The following is an 18847-nucleotide window of genomic DNA, read 5'->3' as shown; positions in this document are numbered from 1 at the left end:
AAAGTTGGTATGAATAAGAATTGTTAACATTATCTTGCTTTCTATATGGGAACTTGAAAAAAGTTGGTATGTAGCTGTGTAAATCTCTTTATTTTATGTAAAATTTAGTCCATGTCAATATATATATATATATTACTTACGGTCTAACACCATTTGTAATTCTGTACTATTCACACACTTTCTTTTATTGTTTTTGTGTGATTTATACATAATGATTTATGGAGTTAGATTTGTCTCGATATATATTTTTAAAATATCTTTTTAAATTTTATAAGCTAATTTTGTAATCTGATATATTAATATATTAATAGGTAAAGATTTGCATTGACAAGGTGAACTATCAAATTGTGCAAGTAAAAAAATACGGAAGAAATATATGTATATTACTCCCTCGTCCCTTTTTTTCCTTTACGTTTTCTTTTTTGGGTGTCCCAAAATGTTCTTTACATTTTATTTTATATTATCACATAAACGCTTTAATATTCTATCAAAATTTATGTCCAATGATTATTATAACCAATTAAATTCATTGTGTAATTAAATCTCTAAACACTTTCTCATTGGGACATTACATTTTTCTCATTTTTTCAATATCATAATTTCGATAAACGTGAAAATATTATAAATAAACGTAATTTGTCTTGTGAAGAAAACACAACCCATTATCATTTCGAGAGTGTTATTGGTTGGAATGCAAATTCATGAAGAAAAGCACAATATTACCATGGGTATTAGACCTGTCAAAAATCGACCCGACCACCCGAAAATCAACCCGAACCCGACCCGAAAATACTAGGTCTTGAACAAGATTTTGTGACCCGTAACCCGATTTTATCCGAATCCGAGCAACCCGAAAAGTAATGGGTCAAAACTCGATCGAACCCGTTTTGGACCCGACCGAACCCGTTTTGAACCGACGATTGAAAATCATTGTATTAATAGTAATAAATGAGATTACGAGAAAATTTAAGCATAATAAACACGTTATTTTTACTATTGTTGTGTATAATCTGATTTTAATTTGAATTATACGTCATTTTATGGTTGAATTTGACTAAATATAAACTTGTGTAGAAAAATTTGTTAACTTGTGCCCATATTTTGTATATTTATCACCTAGATTAACGCAATTTAGAAGGTGGACCATGGTGCACATAGAGCATGGTGCAACTTAAGAACATTAGTATATAATTAAAAGAACATCTGGTTACGTAAAAAGAACATGGACATATATATTTTTTATAAATTGTGTTTTTTTATAACAAAAAAGTAAAACATTATATTGCATGTTCTTTTGTCGTAGTGTCATGTTCTTTTGTTTATGCACATGTGTTCTTTTGGTGCACATGGTGCACCATGCTCTATGTGCACCATGGTCCATAGTCCACGAATTGTACAACGCAATTTAGAATCTCTCAACCCGTTGGGTCGACCCGTACCCGAAAGTGTTGGGTCTTGAACAAGCATTGGTAAACCCGAAAGTGACCGACCCGGTTCAACCCGAACCCGAAAATAATTTTTTGCAACCCGACCCGACCGACCCGTTTGACGGTCTAATGGGCATTATGATATTTTTTTTGTCAAATACCCCTTTTATATTTATTTTTATTCGCACCATTTATTACTGGCTACCAAACGAGTCGCTAGTGTATTTATTGTTTTCAGGGTCTGTGTTTACTATATATCAAACGGTGGAAATGAATTTAACCGTTTTTAGGTTTTCTTCTACTGTTTTGTTGAAATAATCAACCATTTAATTGCAAGAAAATTTTGTTTTCGGCATAAAATATTAGGGCTGTCAAATCTTAACTCGAATCGTTAAGAACCCGAACCGTTAATAACTCGTTATTTAAAACCCGAAAACTAACCGAATCGATAACATTCAACCCGAACCCGAACCGTCTCGAAAATATTAAACAGATTATGACCCGATACCCGATAATAAACCGCCATGCGTCTACATGGACCGTTTCTACCCGAACCGAATGGACCCGAAAACCGTTAATGACCCGATTTATTTCAAAGCGAATCGTTTCAACCCGGGAATAACCCTTTCACAGTCCGAAGCGTTTACAACCCGAACTGTTTCAACCCGGAACGTTTACAACCCGAACCGTTTATAACCCGAATCGTTTAGAACCCGAATCGTTTACAACCGTTAATTGACTGACTTTTCTTAATTAAGTTTATGAATTAATTGGATAGTGAACATTACTACATTAGTTGTTCGTCAAAAAAGAAAATAACATTAGTTATAAATCACGTAATCAAATTATATGGCTTCTTTTACCTTTAACTTTGCTTTAATAATGTAGATATTATAATATGAGCATATTAAAAATTGTGATTTTAGTAATAATCCGACATTATTTGTAATGTGTATCCGAATTGATCTGACTAAACATGAACCCGACTCGATATTAACCCGACACGATTACAATCCGGCTAAACCAGTTAACAAACCAAACCGAATTGACCCGACCCGACTACAATCCAACCCGATTATAACCCAAACCGATATGAACCGACTTAACCCGTTTATGAACCAACCAAATATGACCCGACCCGATATGAACCCGTACCACATAACCCGAACCCGAACCGAACCGTTAATATTTCAACCCGACCCGACCCAAACCGATAGCAAAATGAACCGGTTTCAACCAGAACCGATGAACCCGAACCGAAACCAAACCGATGACCTGATTTGACACCCTTAGTTCCAACAAAATATCATAGAAAGTATTTTGTTTGTGCAAAATTAAAAATGTTATATCTACCTTTTTATATGGGTGCTCCAAAATGCAGAAATTATTTTCTTAACACACAACAGAAAATGACTAACATACCCAACAAAGTAAAAAAAAGACTGCTTTTATATGCGTTGCTCCCCATTTTTGGGGGGTTTATTGACTCAAGATGCTTGTGTGCACTTCACAAGGTTTTTCCAAAAACCCTATGACATTTTAACTCTTTCACTTCTTCCTTTGTCATCGCTCCACAAGTTATTAAAGGGGTCCAACTTCACCTCCATGCTTTATAAGGAAATCACAACCATAAGTGACCTTGGAACGATTACGCCTCGTTGGCGGTTTAAACAAGGCATTTTCAACACTCAAAGGCCGGCAACAAATGCATTTTGTTAGTTTTATAATCTCTGAAAAGGTCTCTACAGACCTTAGTGTTTTAATTTTGTAAACTTTTTATTTATTGCAAAATTATCCTATGACAAAAACACAAAAAAAAAAAAAAAAAAACAGCAAAACCATAAATATCCTATTGAATTTTTAATTGGGCTTTCAATTCATTTTTTTTAATAAAAAAAAATACTCGAAGATTTTGAATTAGAATGCATTTAAAATGGTGGGAAGGGAAGTCGAAAATGTTGTCAAGAAAGGTATGGGAGTCAACTCTTTGGAATCTGCAGCAATAGTAATAGCTCTAACTTAGCCAACAATGTCTATCACAAATTCAGAAATCAGGGCGGCTTGCAAGAAAAAGAAGCTCTAACTTGTTAAGAAATGACCATTTTGCATCTCAAATGGGCCTGTGCATAATACGCCTGCCAATCTAATCGCCATAATAAGGTCATGTCCTAGGATAGCCCTCTGCCCTGTGTAAACGTTCACAGGGTTTACCTATTTTATAAGTAAAATTGACGCCTAATTTTCATTCTATTTTATAATTTCCAATCAACATACAAGAACAGCAGAGGTCAGTGATCTAATAATACCCTTTAGGGATTTTGCATTAACTAAAAACAACAAAGGGGAACAAGGAGACCAATCCCTCGTTCCCACATAATCATGAGAACGTCAAGTTGATCAAGAAGATTAATCATCCTCGTTAACAAGGATTACCGCATTCATCACAAATTGCAAGTTAGACATCATCAACGGCCACCTAAGACGCGCCTCACCTGTTACTGTGACATTGACGATGTAAATAGATGCTGCTTCCGAAGACTTGACACCTGCTTCATCTCATTAACCAGAGCAGACACAAAGCACTGCATAACAGTAGCAGGCCGTCAAAAACTATATCTCAAAATAAACTAATTACAAGAACTAAAAATTAAACAGGACAATTTGAGGCTTACATAAAATCACTTGGATAGTTGGAGTTTCTCAAACTTGCTTTCAATGACCACCTTCTTTCGTGTTTCAAAATCCACTTTGTCTAGGTCAGAGACAGTTGCAAGATATCCATAAAGTATTCTCCTCCTTTCACCTGTCCTCTGATCCACCATCACAAGATTTGGATTGCTCTCTTCATTCTTCTCAGTAGCAGTCGATTGTACATGGGCCCAATCTCTACGCCCATGGTGATCCTTCTCAAAGTGATCAGCCAATCGCATGGCCTCCTTCAGGCCTGATAGGTCACTAGAAAACTTAATAAGCGTAATGCCAAGATGGCCTTCTCTACTGTACAAAGACTTCGACTTGCCCCCTGAGAATCCGAGATCTGAACAGTGGAACTGAAGTTAGTAACTGTGATTAAATAAAGATATAACAATAATAGAATTACCAAACACCCATATTATCTTTTTCACATCCTTCTCTACAAAATACCACAGGTTGTGTACACATCAAAGCTCAAGGCTCACAGTTTATTACTTGTATCAGATAAAAAGGTCGATATATTAGAACATCAATAACAAATTGCAGAGCCAACACCATATCACCACCCTAACATAAACAACAGTCTACAGGTGCTAATGTCTTATGAGCAGCAGTTCATGCAGCCCAAATCCTCCCTCAAAGCATGGTTTCTTAAGGTAGAGGTGTTCACTACTTGGATTAGCAAAACTACAATTGGTAGGCTTTATGACAATCAAATTTATTTAGGAAATGTGTCGATTTCAGTGTGCCAGTAATAGTACAGCCACAGTAACAGTAATAATCTTAAAGAAAATTTAACAACAGATGTTGTCCACTTAACACACAGAATGACAGAACCATTCCCCGAATCCATACACCCATGAAAGAAAACCATGGCAGCAATCAGTGGCAGTTGTAACTTCTAGTAGAACTCTATAAGGAGTACCAAGTTAAATATTTTGAACTACCAAACAACCAGACATCTCAAAACCTCAAATATTTAACATTGGACATCTGTGATTCTAATTAACATGAACTCGTCTCTCTAAAACAATATCGGGACAAGACTGGTAACATATTCTTTTCACTGAACTCTACAAAGCTGACCTGCATAAGCTTCGCCTAAAGGAAGAACAGATTTCCATCAAAACTGCTTCGAGTTTTAACACAAATACAACAAATAAAATCAAAGAGAAGCTTAGGGTGTGTTTCTGGAAAAGAAAGCACATGAGTTAAGGTTGACAACACCAGAAGCAAGTACAAAAGGTCAAAGAGAAAAAAGACAATTGATCATTGGTACAAGACATGAACACAAACGCAATATGGTGACAAATGTCCACTCTGACTTCCATGAAAATTAGAACTTTGTACCTCGCAATTACTACATATCAGACCCTGAAATACTAATTGTACATAAGTTGTACCAGAGAAGCCCCTAAAGAAGGTTGCTTGGGTTTAGCAACTATAACAAGCAGCCTTTACAAAACTCAAGAGTGTGCATAAACTAACGCGCTCCCACTTTATTTATACATGGTTACTTGAATCCTGGCTCCTATTCAATACAGAACTCAAGCAGTCACCACAGATGAGCCTTACCTGTTGCATACTTATTTGTTTTCACAAAGATGGTTGTTTCCAACTACCATCCACCGATCATCTATTGAAAAGATAATTTGGAGGTAGTACCCAAGAAGGGAAGACATCAAGGCTATGAAGCCTGGAGGATAGCATAACCCTACACCCTCTCCCCCACAACTACAGAGAAATGGATGATGATATTCAACCATCCATGGCTCTGTAACAGTGAGGGAAAGCAATTTCCTTACACCTAAAATGAATCATCACCAAACTGAAACAGTAAATGTAGGCCTTACTCTCTCTGATCCTCAGAATGGAGGCTCGAATGTGTGTGTGATCCATAACTTCAAATAATACAGCAACAGATCACTTTACACATAGAATGAACATTAAAAAATACTGTATTCAAACCCAAAGATACAAACATCACTAAACTAGTAAAATATCATGTTAATGTGACCCGAACTGCAGAATACATAATATACTTATTCACAATCCACTTTCCCCTTCCTAAGGTCTCTTTACTGTCTGCTGAAACCAAGTCACATACTCACATCCATTGCAATCTCATAGTTAACCCTCCTTTCCTCTCAAGTATAAATGACACAAGATTTAAGGAATATTTCTCAAGTATAAATGACACAAGATTTAAGGAAGTTAGAGTGACAAAGTCAGATAACGAGATTCCAACTTAATCACCACCTACAACAAAGTCGGTCCCCACCTCAATAGATTGAAGAAAGGTACAGAGAACAAACAAGGGACACTAGATTCCAACATGATCATCCTTCAACCCACCAGAAGTAGTACGTAGCAAATACTGTGAAATTTTCATCTATGAGACTGGCAAGAAATATGGAACAGAAGATATATTAATAGCTAGAGGGAACAACAAAGAGAAAAAGAGGTCTTCCACACAATCACTGAGCAAATATAGAAGATCAATCACACCATCATTGAAGGATGGGCCAATAAATATCCCTACAGCAGGCCATAGGAAGGTCCTACCAGTATCAAGCTAGATCAACTGTCATGCGGTCCTGCCTTGTATTTTCAAGAGCACTCTGACTTTTTTACACGACTCTCTGACTATGGTGCTCAAAACATATCCCCTCCCATAAAGTGGCATAAACCAATAATAATATGCAACATTACAATAATATACATGAATCATGAAAGGATAAGAAGCCTGTAAATCTAGGTAAAAGACATTTGTCTCCAAATTTAATAGAAGATAGAATCAAACATAAACTGAAAAAACTCAATCGCCAAAAACTACACATGATAACAAAAATTACAACCATCGGGAAAAATTTATGTAGGAGAAGCATGCCACTTTCGGCTTCCTATAGGATTTTCAATCAAATATGGGTACAAGGTCCATCAAATGAATCAAATTATATACTCCTGTTTTTTTTTATGTTCCAATTATTGTAGACTCTTGTTTCTAGGAGAAGTGATTGGGTGTAAGAAAAAGGTGGAAATGTAAGAGAGATGTAGTAAAATAATGGGTAATAGTGGGTTGTGTAAGAAAAAGGTGGGTAAAGTAGGAAAGAGATGAAGGAAAGGTGAAATTATTGTAGGGGAAAGGGGTAAGATGGTAAAATGTGTTTGCCAAAAGTAGAATTAAGTAGGAGTGGGTAGAAGTAGAATAAAAAAAACACCCCATTCTAGAAAGTGGATGCATCAAAGAAAGAAAACAGAGGGAGTAACTAGTATCATCAAGAAACATACAGAAGTCTCAAGTCCAAATCAAAACAACAAATAGTTCACTAATGAGGTGAGACCTCATCGTTCCTGCAAGAACAGTAACACTAAAGACGAAGACTATCTAACTATAACAACCCTCAAACCCTAGTTTATTCATGAACAAAAGACTCATTATTTCAACTTGATTTAGCCTTCAGTTTATAGAAGCAAGTGTTCTCACTGTCCTTAGGCAAGAATCAAAATCAAATCACTAACTCACCTTCAACAAAAATTGACCATGACATGGAAAGAACAAATTATAGAGGATCATGCAACTATCCCAAGAACAAATCCATTTTCTGGCAGTGTCAAAGAGCACTAAACTAACAGAGAATATGCCACAAACTACAAGTACTACACAAACATAGGGGATTCAATGGTAGTTTTGGAGGTCAACAAAAAGAAAAGAAAACAGCAACCACAAAATCATATAATGATTAAAAAGGAACACGCGACTTGTTACAAAGAAGAAACTAGTACAGAAGGAGATCCTAGTTCCACTAAAAAGAATGAGAACCTATAACTAAATAATATCCCAGAGAACTCCATCAACATAAACAGTATTAAATTATAACAAATATGTTGTTGAGTAGGGTTTTTAAACCCAAATAAATCATAACAATATCATATCTAATCACATTTAAGTTTTCAGGGAATTCAGCTCCCTTGTATTGCAAATAACTATCGCAGGTAATGGTTAAAGTTAGAAAATAACATAAACATAGCAGATGCCTTGGATGAACGTTTAAGGGATGAAGATTATACTCCTAAGACAGGTAAATGAACTCTTTTTCATAAACAAGGATAAGGATATTCAATTCTACGAGATGTAACTTTGCTATAAAATACGTTCTAGCTAAAAAATCACCACATGTTTTTTAAATACTAGTATCAGTTTACAAGAAGCCCACTAGTTACAAAATGGCTCCAAAATGAAAAGTGATTACTGACGAGTTCTTGAGGAGGGTGCGGCTAAGCATGGCAAGTAAAAGGAGTCCCACCCACAAGCTGGAATTTTGGAGAAACTAGTTTTTGGTTTTCAGGCTTAAATTTTCAATTTTTCATCAATTAACTCTACTTAAGACAAGAGATTTGCAACAGCAAAACTAGATACTTAGCAGAATTAACAAACTTCAAACTCACTTTTCTCTTAATTGAGAAGGCTGAAATCCCTGTTTTCTGACAACTTAAATTTAAAAAGTCAAGCTTAAGACACATACTTGAATATATCATCATTATTATCATTACTCCATTGCCTTCAAAGAGGCTCCCGCAACAAGCGGGGTAGGGGGGGGGGGGGGGTAGACATACTTAAACACATTATTGAATGATATTTTCATCTTATCAGTTAATTACGGTATCCATACGCTTAGAAGTACGTAGTGTACACTACAGTCATGATAATATTCAGACCATTCATAATATTATATCTGCTGTTTAATTTTAATTTTTAAAAATGTATGCAATTGGATAAGAGGGTTCAGCAAAAGAGTTGACGGAAGCTCTCGCATATGCAAAAGAGGAAGATCATAAAAATTGACAAATGATTTGGAACGAAAATGAGTCCAAGAGTTGGAATAAGAAATTTACGAAGTTGCATACACAAAGATGTCTAAAAGACAGGAGCACTTAAGACTTTTCAGTAATGATATTTTGAATGAAGAGAACCCTCGAGTACCTGATAAAAAACACACAAGTCCCCATGGGGGCAACAATTATTCAGCAGCTGCTCTGTTAATTGCAAGTGAGATCACCAACAATCAACAAAGAAGGGCTATAACCCAACAAGGTTACATCTAGATTTCAAAGAAGTAAATCCAGGTCCACTAGATAGAGACCCATGGATTCTGTAATTTATTATTAGTCCAACTTCAAAGGTGTCTCAGCATATAGCAGTGAACAAAAGAGGACATGTTATTACTGTTACCATTACAGGCAGACATAGTATCCATATAGTAAGCAGAGGGCAATACCTCTAAGTTTACTATCCATTGCCTTATTTCCCAAACCTTCCATGCGGCCATCTTTACCCTTGCCGGTATTTGTGTTATTAATAATCACCATGGGTGGCCACATGACCAAGTCATCCTGGTATGCAGCCGCTTCTTCAGCAGGCATATGTTGATACGCCCTGGAGGAATCAGGAGGCCTCATAAAACTCCACCCCATTATGGCGCAAAGGGCTTTATGCAAGCCCAGGTGATCCACACGCAAATCAGCATTATCTGAGTTGTAAGCATGCATAATAAGAGCATGTACATCTGGAAAATCTTTTGAAGACCTGTAATTTCCAATACCAAGAGAGTCGGACAAATGCATAACTCAAGTTCTTGCGACATATTATTATTTCAGATATTATCTTCAAGGAAAAATAAAGTCCACCATATACAGCCCAGCCACCAGCACCAGCCATAATTTTAGCTGGTTGATAGGCCAACTTCAGGTAAGTACTGTACAAATTATTTAAAAGCTATGAATACGTCACGAACTTCTGCATTTCTACAAATTAAAATTTTACTTGCAGGTTTGTGAAAACCCTGCAACGTGAACTCCAGAAATAATTTATCTACAGTCACTTAAAGAAATAAAGAGCAAAAAGAATAGGTTTAGAAATCGGAACACGTTCAGTGTACATCCATGGAAGAAAAGAAGTACTGGATGTCATAGCTAGACAAATTTAACTAAAACAGCATACTGCATATACATATTGTCAATTTGTCATTTGTAAATGACTAAAATATGTGAAGCATAACTGCATAAGCATAGCAATCCCCTCAATAGACACAAAAGAAACCTCGCTATTAGAGCTGGCAACTGGCTGGGAATGTGCTCCTCAAGACAACAAGTGCAAATCAGGATTCTTTGCCACTTGGCAAGACTGGTGAACCACAATACACCGCTGATCTTGAGTACATATATATTATGAGAAGAATAACAGTTATAAACGAAGTTAACAGCCAAGCCTAGTGTCAGTTTAAAGACCTACCAAACAACCTAAATTCACTGAATCATATAACCAAACCAACACAATGAAGTGAGGATGAAAACAAAAGTACAAAACCCCAGGTCACGTGACCCCAAACGGTCCAAAATACATCTCTGACCTTGATGCGCAGGAGAGAAGACAGGAACATAAAAACAAAACTTTAACAGCCAAGCGTAAGGTTAATCAATAAAGGGCCTGGAGAATGAACCAAGTTCATCAGCAACAAACTACGAAGAACCTACTTCTATGGAAGACCCTCGTTTCGGAAAAAACTGAGAATAAAATGAGGTTGGAAATAAAACCCCATGTCAACGCCTGGTTAGAGTGCATTCTGGGCTTCATTGCAAACCATACGGCTATACCAGCTCATTACAACGAGCCAGTAGTAGTAGTTGGAATCGTAAGAGTTGTACAACCAACACAACCAGAAATACAATACAAGAACATCAAATTATCTGACTAGACAAAGTAGCAAGACTGCATAAAAAGTATAAACTTAGAAGGCCCCCGTACATCCAAACATATCAATAAATAACGTAAGATCCTTCAAAACCAAGGGCATGCAGACCTGTGGGTAGATCAAACATGACACACGAGTATACTTTAGGACCCATCATTATTTACAGGATATTAAACCAAACCAGTTCAGTACAACCATGGTTGCAAATACTAGGTTAAGAACGTGATTGATTAACTTACGTAAAAATATTTTCTAACTATTTGAACAGGCTGCTAAACTAAAACATGCTAGCTTCAAGTTAAAAACCACTACTGTACAATACACCAAATGGCAACCACAAGACCTGCAAACAGTGATGAGAGGATATATTTTGATCCTCTTCGGAAGTAATTTGAATTTTAGCCTTCAAACAGCCTCCATCTTTCTCTCTTCTCTTTCCCTCTCCCTCGCTCCCCCTCTAACCCCCTCTCTACCCCTCCCCCCTTCCCCTGCCTCTCTCAGTCTCTCCATGCACCTAACACCAACAACTAAAGAATTTATATTTCTTGCTACAACCTTTTCTTTGCATTATCATTCAACCTTTGTTTATTTCTCTACCCTTCCATTTACAATTAGACGGATTATTTGCATACCTTCAACCTCCAATTTTCCATTCTCTATGTCTAATGTGAATCTGCACCTCCAACACTGAACACTGATGTTCTCCTTGCAGTTAAAAGCTACGTTACTCCGACACTTCATCGGACGGCTGGTGTCGGTGTCGACACGACCCGACCCGCGACACGACACACGACACGTGTCCGGGGAGGTGTCGACACCGGTGTCGGAAAAGAGTCCGAAATGCAGTGTCGAAATCGGAAGCAGAAAAAAAAATTGAGTAAAAAAATTCAAATTCGAAACCCTAGATCTAGAAATTGAAGGCCGGGGAAGACGAGAGAAGAAAAAACACATTGGGGCTTTTATTGTAGATGAAAAATCGTGCGTACTGTACTCTTCAATCTTTGATTTCACTCATGTTTCAGAATCATCCATGGTTTCCGGCGGTCTTCATCCTCTGTTTTGCGTTGAAGGAGTTTTCTGTTTAGTGTTGGTGGAGTGGTGGGCGTGGTTTACTGACTTATTGGGCTTTGCTCCTTTTTCTTTTCTTTTTTACCTTTAATAAAAATAAAGACCTAAGGTGTGGGTCTGTCAGGAGTATGTGGGAAGAGGGAACAGAATAACAAACCCACGTGATATCATTTATTCATTTCAGCTTTTTTATATTTATTTATTTATTATATGTTTACTTTTTGAGGGATTATATAATGACTTTTCAACTCTTTCACGACCTTTTATCTTATTTTGTTATTTTTATTTTAATTTTATTATTTATTAATATTTTAATCTTTATTTTATTATTAATTTAATAATTATTTTAAAACTTTTACAAAAAGTGTCGCTATTTTTTATCGACACTTTGTCTAAGAGCCGTGTCTAAAACACAAGTCAAGACACTCCTTTGACCGTGTCGGAGTGTCAGCAAATATTTGGATCGGGGTGTCGGATACTCCGACACCTTGTCGGACACGACACCGACACTCGTGTCTGAGTAACATAGGTTAAAAGAATAAAGATAAATCTAAAAATCTAAAACATAAAAATATATAATGAAATTTTGCATAGCTCAATCTCATTCCAATACACTGACATGGAAAATAATCATAAAACTGATTGAGTCGGTTTGCGTAGCAATTCCAGATTCTTCGTTGCAAACTGAACAACTTGCCTTGTTCAATTTCAAATAACTATTTCTTATCCTGACCTACATCCCCCCGCCCCCCTTTCAACTCATGTTAATCTTGACATCAATATTTCCTAATCATCACCCAACTTCTATTCGGTTTCCACGGTACTAATATATCTGTGAGCGAGTTCTCCTAAACAACACACTTGAATAAAGCCACTTTAACCATCACATTGCCTGTGTTGAAAGATAGCACGAAGGAGCAAAACCCAAGTGACAAAAGCACTAACTCTGCATCCCTTGAGAATACTTGCACAATCCAAACTCAGCCAACATATAATCACCCGAAAAACAGAGAGAATAAATCTTCATTCAGATTAGTAGGAGAGAAATAACAAGCCGTAATAAGATGTATTTGAACAACGGTACAAACAAACAAATGTATATGATATAGATCTAGCACAGGCCAAAAGGCCCAACCAACTAAAGAAATAATGCCAGTACATGAGAATTAAAATGACAACACCACAAATACCTAGAAATAACAACTCATTGAATAAGTTGCAAAAGTCTTAAAGAAAGAGGCTCAATCACCCATGATTGACGAATTTAGATATTTAAACCTTGTTGGAAGTATATGATCGATGCTACAGTTATCTTCCTAGGGAAAACCTAAACCAACATTTAGTACAAAGTATGCATATGAAGGGAAATCATGTATTCAAATGGACATAACAAACGCATATTCATTCATGATCCCCAAGTTATATTCACCTATATCTGTACTTGCCTCTGCACATTTCTTCTTCATTCTTTAAATTGCTGTTTTGTGTTCAACTTCCTTGACTTAAATCTTTCTGCTACTCTTACTAATATTATCAGCATTTCTGCTTATTAGGGTTTAGGGTTACGCGCTCCTTTCTTTATCTTCTTTCTCTCTCTTCTTTCTCATCTTCTAGGGTTACAGTTTCTTCCGTTCAGGCCGGAAATAGTATAATTTCCGATGAAATTAGACTATTTCCAACCCTTCTTGTTTTTCCATTGTTCTGCAGTAGCTAGTCTGCCTCGCACAGCTTTTCTCTTCATGTTCTGTCCTTTTTGTGTTCTTTTCTGTTGGTTTGTTCCCAATTTATTCTTGGTTTTTCCCTACATTTTCCTAGGTTCTTCATTCTCATCCATGTATGAGAACTTTATTTTTATGGTTTCAATAATTGGGAAGGTGATCTGGATTCATACGGGTTTAGCGTTTATCATCAACTCATCGATCGGAACAATACGTGCGGACTACTTGGAAAGATGCGAAAACATCAAAAATCATTGCTCGTGTCAAGCTAAAAGCGGTGGTGTACGAGCTGTGCTTTAGGATGCAGAATAGTAATTGTTGTGATTGTAACAGTTGTGTATTCTCTCTAAATCTGTGATATGCACATCTATTTTATCATTGTAGATATCATGTGGTTGATTATTAATGATATTATTCTTCCCCTTCAATAAAATAAAAAAAGGTGAATCTATTCAATGTAAAAATCAAAACCTTAGTAAGGTGAATAGAACATACCCTTAGGCCTTAGGTCCATCACAAAGGATAAGCCCATAAGGTTGCAAACAACTTGTAGATTTGACAACACTGAGATCAGTGATTGAAAATGGGGAACACTAGAAGTGTTTTGACCTCTTTCAAAGTGAAATTAGTGGTTGCACGCAACATGGAACGCTGAAATCTTTTCTTTTTTAATTTTCTTAAACTGAAATCTCTTTTACTTTTAATTAGAAAAAGAGCTAGGAGCCTAGGAAGTAACACACACTTCTCTATAAAGGATGCATAGAACTTGTAAAGAAAAGGGAGGGAAAATGAAAAAAGGAAAAGAAACAATGTCCAATCGAAAAACCATTTCCCTACAGAAAATGAGAAACCTACTACCTACATCATGATATCAAAATATTAACTCCTCTATTATTTATGGCTGATTACTTAGAATTAGTCCCTTTTTTTTTTTTTTACTGATAACCCAAGTTACCAAATAAAATCAACAAAGAATACAACTACTAAAAGCACTAAAAGCCTTATCCTTTTCACCAAACAAATGCTTTCGAATACTTACCAATAAGCTTAGAACGGCTATCATATTCATTTTACAACTACAAATAGGTTCAAATGTGTACAGGTAATAGGGGCCAATAAGTTCGGAGGAGAAAAATTGCGTCGATGAAACCTAAAACCCCTAATCTAAACAAAAAAAATTGAAGAAGTCGGCAACAAGGCTCTCCTCCAAGAGGAACCAAAAACAAGAGAGAGAACAAATGAGAGGAATAAAAAGAATTGAAGAAGTCGGCAACAAGGCTCTCCTCAAAGAAGAACCAAAAAAAAAACAACAGAGAGAACAAATGAAAGAAAAATCAAAGAAGAAGAAAAATTAAAGCAAAGTGGAGAGAGAGAGAGAGAGAAGGGGCCCGGGGAGAGAAATAAACATGATTCCAGACCCACAGAGAGATAATACAATTATATGCAGCTTTCATTTTTAGAATTTGTGGATCTAAAATATTGAGCTTTAGGTTTGGGGGGGGGTATGCCTAGGTGCATCCCAAGCACACTTTTAAGCTAGGTCATCACCTTAAGTAACACCTCGTGTTGCCATTCTAGTTGGTTCATGCTAAGGGTAAGCCAAGGGGCTTCATTGAGGAAGGTACATAAGATGGAAGATAAAACTAGAAAAGGAATATAGTGTCTTTTCTACGTTGTACTTAGTATCACACAGATGCGCCAAAGAAAGCTAAAATAAACCCATGAAAGCCAGCTACCTAGCAAGTTGACTTGCTTAGCTTTTGATTGGAGCATGGTAATTCATATGCATGCATGTGTATTCAGGCTCCGTTTGGAAAGGCGTAAAACGTTTTCATTGTAAACTGATTTTCCATGGAAAATATTTTTCAAGGGAAAACACAATTCCAAACTAGTTTTCCTTTGTTTGGTACCCTTAAAGGAAAATGGGAGAAGATGGTGAAGATTGAAGGGAAGAAAGGAGGAGGTAAAGAGGAAAGAAGGAAAAGTGGTTTCCCTCCCTTTCAAATGGAAAAGGATTTTCCACCTTTGAGGGAGTCATGGAAAATTGTTTTCATCCATTACCCAACCAAACAACGTAAAATGATTGAAAAGGTGAAAATGGTTTTCCATGAAAACGTTTTACGCCCTACCAAACGGAGCCTCAGTGTCACCTCTGTAAAAACCTAAGGAATCTTGCTCTAGGAGCACATGTTCATTTTTGTTCTTTTAGAGCCTACAAAGAGCAACAAAATTCCATTATGTCAGGGCATGTATGAGTATTATAAAGATGAGCATCTAATAAATTTCTTCCAAAATCCAGGCATTTCATTAAGTTACAGACCAATAGGCCATATATTGATAGCCAATCGGGTGCAACCTCTAGAGCCCCAAAATTAATACTACATTGGATAACCAGGTAATTGAACCTGTCTTTCTTACTTTCGACATCATACAACAATTTACCGAGGTATCTCATCCAATTGGTTTCAGGAATCACTTATATAGCAAATATGAAACCAGTGACTACATACTTATTAACTAAGAGATAAGACAAACTGAGTGAGTCCAAGATTTGAGCTATTAAAGTTAAACATTTAAGTCAACAGAATACATTAATTATCGAAAAAATTAATAGTAACAAAGGGTAAACAACAGAATTTGGAAAATATTTTGGTCAAAGGTGTAGCACATAAGATATGGTGGGCAAATATTGAAAGAAATAATATATACTGACATCAACTAGGCAAATATAGATAGTTCACCAAATTATTTAACAATAATCAAGTTTTGGCAAGAGGATAAGGTCTCCAAAGTCCAAAACTCCTTTGGATTAACATATCTATAGGTCAAATTTTGTTTTATTTTGGATAGTATTTATAAAAAAGCTTGAACGGAGGGGAAACAAAAAAAATCTTACTACAAGGAATGTCACTTAAAGATGATCTTAAGACGTCATAAAACTAGTCTAAATTGAACAAATAACAAAACCAAGTGCTTGTACAAAGCCAGCCAGGTTTTCGAGCAATCAAAAAGTTCAGTATACCCCAATTAAACAAGCCAACGTTTTCAGTTTCAGATTAGTCTATGTTCTAAAAGGGTATATTTGAGCAAGTCAAATAAATAGCACCATCTCAAGATACAAGTAGTTCAATGTAAAGCACACCTCAGAAGAAAGTGGAAGGGCAAAATCATGACCAATCAAAGATCCAATAAAATGAACCACTTTCAGCCTACAACATTAGCTGATATAAGTACAGAGAACCAACAAACAGCACACACTAAGAGCTCAGCTAGTAAACAAGTAACTCTAATTCTCTAGGTATTATTCAACAATATTTGAATTTAATGACTACCTACCAGTGTTACCTAATCCTCCAATCAGCCCACGAACCGCGAACCGAAAAAGCGAATTACAACATCAAATGGTATAATTTTGGTCTAATTTAGCAAATTAGGTAGCGAACTGCGAACCCGTACCCAATCTCATACTAGCAAACCAGGTAACACTGCTACCTACCTTAACTTATTCCACAAAAAGCTCCAGAGATGTACTAACCAATAATAGCACTTTAAAAGAAAGAACAAATCTTCAAGATAACCTGACAATTTACATGAGACTAACATGCTTGAAGGTAAATTCCCTCACTTTATTACCTTTTGTAATACGTAATAATCTTTAAAAAAGGGTCTAGGATACACTAAAATGGATACACACACAAGTACAAACCATTCTAAATTAAAGCTTTAAAGTACTTCGTATGTTATAAAATTAAATGAAAGTCTAAATTAAAAGCACTTATCATCCTATTAATTCCCAAAATTCTATTGTATCACTCAAATTCCCAAAAAGTTTCCGAGCTCCTGAGTCTGAGACATGGCCAAGTCGGCTCAAGAGGTGCGAGTATCACTCATTTACATAAAGCTCACATCATTGAAGCAGTAAACATCTGAATTACAACAATATAATAAAGAAACATTAAAGCAAAAGGGGTTAATTTTATCAAACCTGCCACAGACGAGGCACTGAAGATGCTTGCCATTCTCTAAGTAGTTCTTTCTCTGTTTAGGATCCTCATAAATTAGCTTAACTAAATGAAGATATGCCTTCATGACAGCAGGATCAATTCGAACATCCTGCCTCGAATTAATATTATTACTACTGCCACCAACATTAGCACCAGCACCAACCCTCATGTGTTTAGAATTTCGATACTCGTCGTCCCGCCTGAAGGGACTACTAGTACCCGATCCCAAGTTCGCACCTGCATTGCCATACTGCAAAAGCTGTTGCTTCTGCCTAGCAAACTCATCCCCATCTCTATCTCTATCTCTCTCCTCACCAAACCCAAACTTCCTCTTCATAGACATTGAATTAGACCCAAACGGATGATCCTCCCTACCGTGAAAACCATCAGGACTCATCGGCCCAACCGGGGGGAGCCGGCCTGGCTCATGAGGCGGCCCAAAGCGCCCCATTGGGGGTCGAGGGGGAGGGTTGAAATCTTGGTAATCAGGGGGCAAAGCGAAGTAGGATCGGACACTTCCATCGGCAAGGATAATAGTGCGGCGATCAAGCATGTGAAACCCATATATCGGAGGTGGCGGAGGGGGCGGTGGGCCGAGAGAAGAAGGGCGTACCGATGGCTCGGAGAATTGGGATGGTGGGTGAGAAGATGGGCTTGGGTTAGGGACGCGTTTGGTGGTGGGTTTATCAGAAGACGATCTTGGTGCGGTGGTGGTGTTGGTGGTGGATGGTTTATTCGAGGATTTGGAAGGGGTTCCTGAGGGAGGGTTTGCGGCGGCGTTGGCAGTGGTTGTGGTGGTGGGGGTGGCGGCCGAAGAGGAGGATTGCCAGCGAGATTTGCGTTCGGAGGATGATTTTGGGTTGTCACCCGCCATGTTTATTCTCCCTCTGTTAGGGTTTCAACTTCGCAACCAGTCAGCCTGATTTTATATTTAGGCTCTAGTCTCAAGTCTCAAATCTCTAGTGGTTGTCACTTGTTACTTATTCCGTATTTAATTACACCAATAGGTCTTGCGCAAAACAGGTGTACAGTAATATTAACGTACACCAATCTCCCACAAGTACAAAGTTTTTTAATACAGCTTCGTTCAACACTTTAATTGACCGCTTAACCACACCTGCTAAAAAAAAGAGGAAAGAGAATATATAAAAAAATGAAAAACTAGAAGAGGATGACATATTGGA

General features: G+C 36.9%; 1 protein-coding gene across 1 annotated transcript; it reads right to left on the bottom strand.

Moving 5' to 3' along the window:
* Positions 1 to 3641: 3641 nt before the first annotated feature.
* On the bottom strand, positions 3642 to 18611 carry LOC110796931 (uncharacterized). The gene is made up of 4 exons (XM_022002020.2): positions 17645 to 18611; positions 9401 to 9708; positions 4100 to 4464; positions 3642 to 4009 (listed from the first exon to the last, which is right to left on the bottom strand). Exons 1-3 carry the CDS (start codon positions 18535 to 18537, stop codon positions 4106 to 4108), a joined length of 1560 nt encoding a protein of 519 aa, XP_021857712.1. The 5' UTR covers positions 18538 to 18611; the 3' UTR covers positions 3642 to 4009; positions 4100 to 4105.
* Between the last annotated feature and the right edge of the window lie 236 nt (positions 18612 to 18847).

This window comes from Spinacia oleracea, chromosome 3 (genome assembly GCF_020520425.1).
Source record: "Spinacia oleracea cultivar Varoflay chromosome 3, BTI_SOV_V1, whole genome shotgun sequence".
Lineage (NCBI taxonomy): Eukaryota > Viridiplantae > Streptophyta > Magnoliopsida > Caryophyllales > Amaranthaceae > Spinacia > Spinacia oleracea.
The sequence above is the reverse complement of the archived record's forward strand: the minus strand, read 5'-3'. Positions and strand labels throughout refer to the sequence as shown.